Source organism: Mastacembelus armatus, chromosome 23 (assembly GCF_900324485.2).
Source record: "Mastacembelus armatus chromosome 23, fMasArm1.2, whole genome shotgun sequence".
In the NCBI taxonomy this organism is placed as follows: Eukaryota; Metazoa; Chordata; class Actinopteri; order Synbranchiformes; family Mastacembelidae; genus Mastacembelus; species Mastacembelus armatus.
This window is the reverse complement of record NC_046655.1, coordinates 10,589,143-10,598,418: the sequence shown is the minus strand read 5'-3', so window position 1 is coordinate 10,598,418 and position 9,276 is coordinate 10,589,143. Positions and strand designations below refer to the sequence as shown.

The following is a 9,276-nucleotide window of genomic DNA, read 5'->3' as shown; positions in this document are numbered from 1 at the left end:
CAGCGCCTCTGGACACGCGTGGAGAGGGGGAGGGCACAGGCGCTCTCCATCAAGCATTCCAGTTGGTCGAAAGGGCAAACAGATGTATCTGATTGGATGCCAACATGCCAGCACCTAAGTGATGTCATCAGAATAGGCAAATATCTCTCAGCAATAGTGCATTCAGTTGTACCAACTTGATCGACTCGGGCACATCATTGAATGTAAGATCTTTAGAGAAGTTCATTTTTTCACTCACTTATTTCTGGGAAGTTTCTTATTTTGAATATCAAAACAAAAGCATTTAAGATTTACAGTCTTTATATTATTAGTGCAGCTAAATGAAAAGTATTGATCTGTGGGATGCTGAGATGGTGACAGCATAGTTATCACCAGTTTTTTCTTTTGTTGTTTAAGATTTAGTGTGTGCAGTATAATTGTATAAAAGGTACAGTAAGTAAGTAAGTAAGTAATAAGTGTGTTTTATTTTAATATTTATTTGCATGTGAACATTTTTTTTGATTCACTGATTTCAGAAAGATTAGGTGCAATTAGGTGCTGTACAATTTGGTGCCAGACTGAAAAAGCATTGAACCTTTAGCTTTGTTTTGAAGACTGAATGAAAAATGAACATGGAAAAAAAAAGTTGAATCTGATGATGAATAAAATTTATCTAGATATCAAGTCTGATTTCTTTTTTTAAATTCCAAATCATTTATTTTAACTTTTGCATTAATGTCAAACATGACTACATTACATTCTACAAAAGCCTAAAAAGAGAAATTAAGCATGAACATAATGTTAAGTTATGAAAAAGCTACAGTAGGTTTTTTATTTTAAATAGATATTACTACTGTGATTAACATTATTTACAGGAAAGAGCAGCAACTTATTTTTACTTCTTAACTCTTTCTCTGAGCATCAGCATTAAAGCTCAATCCTCTGTGTCCACTTGAATGTGCATTTCTGGGCCAAAATGCAGACTGCTTGTAAAAGTTATGATTTCAATCTATGCTAAGGAAATTCTGACACTGAAAAAAGTCTGACACTGATTTCACCGTTGTCTTCAAAGACTCCAAATGAATGTCCAAACATGATTTAGATCACAGTATATCAAGTGTACAGTTATATCTCTTACAATGTTTTAGCTTGTTTTCTCCGTCAGTGTGTCTTCACTTGCAGCAGGCTTTCCTCTTTATGGGCTGAGCGTTGAGGATGACTGTTGTGCCTCTCACCGTGTCCTCCTGCTCCATTAACACTCTGCATAAAGAGAAAGAGAGAGAAAGCACAAGGTTAACACAAAAGGCTGTCTACTCCTCATTAGGTTTGGCATGTGCCTGATGACTGGTGTGCAGTTTGGTCACTTTAGAGCTGACTGGATTCACAGTTTCCTCTTACCTGGCCAGGTAAGTCAGGGACTCAGTCACATTTTTCCCTGTGTAGGCACTGACTTCAAAGAACATCAGCTTGTTTTCCTACACAGCACATGCATACAGAGACTGGTCAGGTGAATTTGAACGAGTGCTCATAACATATGCATTTCATTTTCAATATTTAATAACATTAGCAATGATATTATTTAAAGCAGAGAGTGATAAAAGCAAATAGAAAGCATCATAGATCAATTATCTCTTAACCTTGATTTAAACTTACAGAAGCCAGCTGCTCAGCTTCTTTGATTGACACCTCCCTGTCTCCATCCATGTCCATTTTGTTGCCCAGTAGGAGGATGGGTATCTCTTCTCCTGCAGCTTCCTGAAAGTACCCAGGAATTTAAACATGTCTGTCTATTGATTTGGAGGTTTGTAGGAAACAGTTTTTAAAAAATGGTCAAACTTGATGCAGCAGAGGACCTTATGGGTTATAGTTCAGACCTGGACATTGATCAGCCAGGGTTGTACGGCTTTGAAGCTGTCCTCCATTGTGACGTCATACATCACCACCACACCATCTGCCTTACGAAAGAACTGCTTGGTTATGCTGCGGTACCTGCATCAAATGACAAGGCTGGAATATCAGAACAGTGACCTACTGCCCTGGTTCCCACCTGGTCCTCAAGGAACACTGCCCTGGCTGTTCTGATTGGCTGAACACCTGATCCAGGTAATCAGCAGTGGATACTGGAATACAAGCAGGCCAGTGTTCCTTGAGGCCCAGGGATGGGAAAGACTGACCCACAATATATATATATTTTATATATATCTATATAAAAATAAATAGAAACACACCTCTCCTGACCTGCTGTGTCCCACAGCTGCATGGCTACCTGCACATTGTCCAGGGTTAGTGTCTTCACACTGTAGTCAATGCCTGATTATGACACAACAAAATTTAATATATGTTTTTTTCTGCTTTTTTGACACAAGAACAATGACGTAAAAAGTGGCCACTAGGGGGTCTAGTGAGACGCGATGGTGAATGGGCCTCAATTCAGAAGAGAAAAGGGGAACCAAAGTGGAGGTAACAAGACTTTAAGTGAGGATTGGGAAAGATGAAAGAGAGGAGGGAAATTCATCAGAAGTGACATAATCTACGGTGCAATGTGTGCCAGGGCTCTTAGACAGAAATGTGACTTCACAAGTCTTTTCATGTGATGCTAAGTCGCCCTGCAATCTCCTGTGTTAGCATCCACAAACACACACATCCACACACACACCATTCACATTTGTGCGAAGCAGCCTCTGAACTTCGACTGTACATTATTTACAATTATTACAATGCATTTCTTCTCACCCACAGTAGCAGTTGTGAAAGGGTGGAAATGGCCTTCACAGAAGGAGCGGAGCAGGGATGTTTTGCCTACGCTGGAGTTGCCGACCAGAACCACCTTAAAAAGACGGTCTGGAGCAAACAGCGCTCCTTCTTTCATCTTCTGATGAGGATAAAAACCAGGCAAAGCAGGAAGACAGAGACAGAGCAGTGTTTTTGTTCAGTTGACATGTCACACAGTAATTGAACTGCCTTTTGACACCTAGGATTTTTGGGCCTATTTAAAGGGCCAAAGATGAGGACATACTTGCTGCGTCTCCTTCCCCACTGGCTGTCCCCTCAGGGACATGGGTGTCTTCTTTGTGCGGGTAAATCGGGGTTTCCTTGCTGGAGGAGCTTTTGCCAACACTGGGAGCTGACTTAGGGGTTGAGTAGAAGAGAGTTCTACCTGTGTGACAATTCTAGATCCAGTGTCACTCTGGCCATCATCCTCCCCCTCCTCCTCATCTTCTTCCTCACTGAGTTGGTGCATTAAAGGCTGGGGCCCACCTTGGAGCAAGTGTGGCAAGTGGTCCTCCTCGATGGAGATGACCCTTCGGAGGGGCCAACCATCTGGAGGAGAATCCAGCACCTCCTCTTCTACCCTGGTCTTATTCTCAATTTCCACTTCTGTCACTCTTTCTCTTTCCTTCTCCATCACCCTCTTAGCTGCAGCCACTTTGCCAGGTGATTTTTTGGCCTTTGCCTTCCCATTGTGCACTTTGGGTGGAGTAGAACCAGTGTAGCCGTTGGCTAAGCCAAAGTTGTTCTTTGCTGCTAGGTGCTGTTGACATGTGGGGGCAGTGATGGTGGCGGTGGAGGAGTAAGCAGTGGTGGTCGTGTCGTCCTCACTACAGGAGGAGGAAGCAAAAAACACGATTTGAAGGTGCTCTATAGGCAAGGCCTCCAGAGACTGGTAGGACCCATCCACCAACAATGGGGCTCTTTGGAAACAGAGGAGAAACAGAGGATATATTGGATCAGTTCACTTGACTGAGATGAAAATCTGGAGGCCAAAACATTCAAATCTCCCTGGTTTTAATGATAGTTAAACTAAATGCTGATTTTCTTGATTTTTGGAAGTGTGCAGAATCAGATATCCTCTGTTTTTCCTCCTTTGATACATGATTTTTACATCACACTGAAAAAGAAATTCTTCTTTGTGACACAGGAAACGATGTGACAGGGATGAATTGTGTTAAAAGAGTACAGAGATGATGAATGAATCACCTTTTTGCCGGCTGGCTGGTGTCATCATATATGTTGGCAAGGCCTGCTCTCTGCTTCTGCTTCTTTCTCAGTGATGTTCGAGGCTGGTTTAAATAAAGAAGATGTGTTACACAGTTGTTTTTTTTTTATTAGTCCAACAGACACTGGTGCAATACAGTTAGAAAAAATATATACTCACCACACCACAGAATATGTCTCGCTCGTCCTTTAAATGTTTGTTCATCTCTCTGGGAAGATCAAAAACTGAAGAAAGTTAGAATCTTTCCAGTGAAATGCACTGCAATGTGCTACGTATCTGCCCCCATGTGCATCTCTGCAAATCCTTTTACTTACTTTAGAGTCAGATTTCTGAGGTTTGTACATTAATACTGAATCAGGGGGCAAAAATATTAAAATCAAATGGTTCCAAGGTCTGAAACTGCTCAGCAGATGTTCTTCTCATACCTGAGGAGGTCAAGCTGTTTCATGAGACTTTGCTTCTCTCTCTGTAATCCCTCAGTTATTCTGTACATTTCCCTGAAACACAACAGCATGACAGGCTCTGACTGATTTAAAGATTGATTTAATGATTGGTTTGGGGTTACGGTAAACACTCCGACAAATCTAACCATCAATAGTGATTAAATGTGTGCAGACAGTGTGTAAACCCACATGTCTTTCTCCTGGTGCAGCTGGGCGGCCTGCTCCTGCAGTAGGGCCAGCTGTTCTTGGGCCAGCGCCAGCTCCTGGCTGGTGCTGTCCAGCGCTCGCAACAGCTCGTCGTTGGTCATCTTCAGCTTGACGTTCTCCACATGGCTCTCCTGCTTCTCACTGCTCAGCTCTCGGCACTGGAGCTCTAACTGATTGGGGAAACATTATCGCTGGGTGAGTAAGCTCTGACTATATCGGTAGACGAGGAACAACACATGTTACGGAGGTAAGGATTATTACTACATACACACTTTTGCACATGCACACATCTTGAGTTTATCGAATTGATGTGGACTCTTTCTTTCTATAATGGATCTAACTAATATTTTAACATCTTATTGTACAGTTTTAGTGTAAATATATCATCTAAATGTTGGGTGAATAGATTGATTGTTGTTGGGATGCAATATATCCACTCACCCTTTTCTGCTTCTGGAAAAGCTGGTCTAGCTCTCTCTCCTTTGAAAACAGTTGGTGCTCCAGGTCTTGGCTGCGCAACTGAAGCCGTTCAGAGTCCTGCATGGACAGAAAACAAGGGTAAAGGCCACAAGGTCAAAGCCACGATTGAAGACAGAAAATAATGTCTCAACATTAATTACTTTCCCCTCACTGAAAAATATGTAAATATTATTGTTTCAGAAGTTAGACTGCTGGACACTGGATGTCTCAGACATGTTTTGCTGCTAGAGTTGCTGCTTGTGTTGTACCTTTAGCAGCAGCCTGTCTTTCTCGTTTTTGATCTGTGCCTCCATCTCTTCATATAAATGACGGATCTCGCTGTCATGTGTTGCAGCCTTCCTGTGATAAATGACAGTGCTAGAGATTAGAGATATTACAACTATTATAGTCAATGTTGAATTGATGAGAGACATGCAGTATGACATTATATAACATTTAGGAAGGGAATGGCATTGTCGTTGAGGTTATCTTCAAACATGTTGAGCTGCATATCATGGGAGTAAAGCTATTAATACACTGGCCATAATAAATTACTGCTTTTCATCTCCTATCAGACATAGTATTAAAGGGTTTTAACACCAGCAGAATGTGCTCAGACTTCAGAGTTTTCCGACAGATTAGTGGTCATTTGACATGGATAAGGGGGTTGTTCTATAGAGAATTACAGGTAAAGCCATGAAAACACTCTCAGCCTGCGGGTCGAGCATGGTGCGGTAATATAAACACATTAAATATAAAACCCACCATTGTGGCACAGATTATTTCAGTGGCCAGTTTGCTTTATGGAACATAAAACAGAAACCAATTGAGAAATGTGACTTTTTAAACACAAGATCCACACTGCATCTTGCCATAGTAAATAAACACTATATCTCTTCTGCAATGTCTGCTTATTTATTCCCTTCCACATGTCCTCTGTTAATTGTAATTTTTTGCATGTCCCTTCCACAAGTGCAACATGCCACAGTTGAGAGGAAATATAGTCTATTTCTTTTTTTCACAAATTGATGTGTATTCTGGGCTTCTACCTCTGGAGAGCACTCTCCATCTCCTTCTTCTCCTGGCAAGCTTCTTTGATTTGGTGGGTGACCCTAGCCAGGAACTCCTCAAAATTTGACAGGAGGTGAGGCTCATCGCGCCGGAGCTGGGCCCAGAGACTGCGCACCTCGCCTGGACTGGAAAAGAATGTGTGTTTTCACATTCACATCTAAGTCACATAAAACCAAATTGTATGTAAGGCTACGCAGTGATTACACTCACTCCTCAAACACATTACTGGCCCCCAAGCTCTCCAGCAGCATACAGAAGTGCCTCTCCTCCTCATCTTCCACGCCTGACAGCTTGGCTTCCCATTGGCTCTGATAAAGAGCTTCCTTGGCTCTATAGACAGGCCCAGGTGCCAGATTTTGGTCATCAGTGACAGAGATTCTCCGGCCGTGCAGGAACTGACCTGAGATGCATCCACATGATGTGGAAGCAGGGATGTATAAAAGGACGGCAACAGCATTTTTAGACTGATGCTTCTCTAGCATACTGTCAGCTCTATTATGTTCCACTTATACATTTAATGGAAAAAGCTACTAAATAATGCAGAAGAGTGAAGCTGCTTTGTAGATAAAACATAACATAATACAATATTCTGAAAGCCAGAATGTCTCCTCTATGTTGACATGACCTGACCTCAAAAAATTAAATACAAATAAAATTTAAATAAAGACTATGCAACATTCGAAAGAATACATAACACATTCTTGTTCCTACAAATAAAAAAAATACATTGATTAATAATAAATAATATGCAATAATAATGCTAAGACATTGTGCCAGTTAAGCAATCAGGATAGTTATTCTACATGATGAAAGGCCTCTGACAGATGGAAACCTACTGAATCCAGAGGAGAATGCCTCCAGTGTGAGGAAACCAGACTGGTCTGAATCCAGAGAGTCAAACACGTCCTCCAGCTCCTCTGCAGACAGTGGCAGCTCTCGGTGGAGCCTCTGCCAGGAACACAGAAACACACAGGGCATTTAAATGCTGTTATAATAAGCTGTACTGCTCTAATGAGAAACAACATAAAATATGAAACATAATTAGACTCAACATAATTAAAAAAATAACTTTCTGGAAGTGTAAGTAGAACCTAAACAAATATATAAATAAATGTCAGTATACAGAGCTATTCTTGGAAAACCTAAACACAAGCAGCAGCACTGTCCTAATTATCAGACAACACAACCTGGACTTTATTAGGGCTTTAAAGAGGCTTGTGTGTTTTATGCTTCAGCCAGCAAAAGTGTGTGTTTGTGAAGGCTGACCCTATACTCAAACACCGTCAATGGTGCTACACCACCATTTCTCCAGCTGAATGTGCTCAGTAAGTGAAGTGCTTCTTTCACAATGGTGATATAACATTAAAATAAAAAAAAGGAATCCAGCAAAAACAGAAACTGTGACACTAAGTGTTTCCCACTTGCTATTCACTGCCATTATAGCACCACAAAAGAGTAAATTATGCCACAGGTAAAAAGGTGTCCTCTTGACCTACTGTTCTTAGTGGAGGCTTAATGCATTTGCTGAACATTCATGCATTTTAAGAGAAGCAATGAAAGATAGTGAAGAATGCATATCTCTAAAGTATTTTTCTTATAATTTAGATTATCACTGGAAATGTCAAAAAAAAAAACAACAATAACCTGACAAAAGTGATGCATTTCCACAGTTTTATTTTCCACTCTTATATAATAGTAAACCTACTTTGTCTTTTGTTTGGATAGGAACACAGTAAAAACATTAGCTCAAGCTACCATAATACACCACAATTTTTAACTTAAGTACTGGGGGTCAAGTTGCTTTGTGTGTAACGTAGGCAGAAGCCCTTATTTGCTGCTTCATTTTAGATTTTTTTCCATCTCAAACTAAAAACACTGTCCGTTCCTAACCCTCATGTCGGTGCGGGTAATGAATCCTTTGCCCTCTACATCACAGGTTTGGAAGAACTCTTTGGTCTTGTCGAGAAGAGCATTGTAACCCCAGTCCTTTGTCTCTGGATTCACTCTGGCCTCCACCTCCTCCTCCATGTCTGGGACTTGTTTTAAGGACACGTGATTGGCTCTATGTGTAAAGCAGCATGAATCTCTGTGAAATCCTCAGTGGCCCTGTATCCAGTGGTCTGGTGCTCTCATGGTTGCCATGATGACAGAGACAGGATGATGAGATCAACTTATAAATGTGTTCACCATCAATTGCAGGCTCCTAGGAGACAGAAACAGTACAAACACATGGTCAACCTAAATACATCTTACTACAGCTCTGGGAAAAAGTCATATAAGTAATTAAAACATGCAGCAGTACTGCATTTGTTACAACTATACAGTACTTCCTTTTTCTAATAAGCCAGGAACAAGCAACTCAGAGGTATGTAAAGGCAGAGCAAAGGATTATTTTAATACCCTGCTATACAGAACACATGACAGCATAATGCCCAGGACTGCAAGAGCTGTTACCAAAAGGCAGAGTCACAGATGAATTCAAAACTGTATTATGTAGCCCCTCTGTGCTCTCACAGAGGCATCTTGTTTTCATCACAAATTCCTGACAAGACTTAAGAAGTTTTGTTTGAGTGCACGTTGTCCTGTCAGAGACTGTAAAGACATAGTAAACACTATGTTAGGTAGACACTTGATTTTAAGGTCAACTTGAAATAGAAAGGTTATAGTGATGGGTAGGAGAGTGGATTTCAGAATTCAAACAAAACAATTAGGAAATAAGGATCATTAAAACACTGATCCTTGTTTCATCAAAATGTTTTATTTTCTAAGCCCAAATAAATACTCTTAATCACTACTACTCCATGTATCTTACTCCATAAAAGTATGAAAAGAAATGTTTTGGGCCTTTAATTCTAACGCATACAAAACTCATGGCAAGTTGTTTGTTTTACCAGATGAAGTTTCTTTCATGTTTAACACAGAAATTGCTTCTTAACATCCACCACAAACAGAAGGGAAAGTTCTTACCTTTTACAAATGATTCAGACTGGAAACTGAAGGCCTTCTCCGCTCTCAGTATCAACAGAGCAGTGAGCGCGCTCTGTTTAGGAAGTCTTGCCTCACAGACAAGTCATTCTGCAACCATGTGATGTCATGAGGAAGCGGCCTGAGGCTTTTCAC

At 40.8% G+C, this 9,276-nt stretch overlaps 1 protein-coding gene across 5 annotated transcripts; it reads right to left on the bottom strand.

Annotated features, from left to right (window-relative positions):
• Window positions 1-24: 24 nt before the first annotated feature.
• Window positions 25-9,250, bottom strand: cracr2ab (calcium release activated channel regulator 2Ab). 5 transcript variants are annotated; one of them, XM_026327181.2, is made up of 19 exons: window positions 9,124-9,250; window positions 8,047-8,359; window positions 6,993-7,104; window positions 6,367-6,556; window positions 6,135-6,281; window positions 5,355-5,445; window positions 5,068-5,163; window positions 4,609-4,796; window positions 4,402-4,473; window positions 4,136-4,184; window positions 3,958-4,040; window positions 2,996-3,671; window positions 2,713-2,851; window positions 2,208-2,289; window positions 1,854-1,968; window positions 1,633-1,734; window positions 1,378-1,454; window positions 1,118-1,239; window positions 25-114 (listed from the first exon to the last, which is right to left on the bottom strand). In XM_026327181.2, the coding sequence occupies exons 2-18, from the start codon at window positions 8,182-8,184 to the stop codon at window positions 1,152-1,154; spliced, it is 2,445 nt and encodes an 814-aa protein (XP_026182966.1). In that variant the 5' UTR covers window positions 8,185-8,359; window positions 9,124-9,250; the 3' UTR covers window positions 25-114; window positions 1,118-1,151. The 5 variants fall into 5 exon arrangements, 4 of the variants coding, with proteins under 4 accessions (XP_026182966.1, XP_026182965.1, XP_026182969.1 ...); XM_026327180.1 differs by lacking the exon at window positions 25-114 and having other exon boundaries at window positions 467-1,239; XM_026327184.1 differs by lacking the exon at window positions 25-114 and having other exon boundaries at window positions 467-1,239; window positions 2,996-3,578.
• Window positions 9,251-9,276: the final 26 nt, after the last annotated feature.

Bases quoted from the DNA above. Each gene is read 5' to 3' on its own strand.
- cracr2ab (XM_026327181.2), bottom strand. From the start codon at position 8,184: ATGGAGGAGGAGGTGGAGGCCAGAGTGAATCCAGAGACAAAGGACTGG. The intron at 4,041-4,135 runs GTGAGTATATAT...TATTTAAACCAG, and splicing joins GAGACATATTCTGTGGTGTG to CCTCGAACATCACTGAGAAA. The intron at 2,852-2,995 runs GTATGTCCTCAT...TATCCTCATCAG, and splicing joins TGGGGAAGGAGACGCAGCAA to AAGATGAAAGAAGGAGCGCT.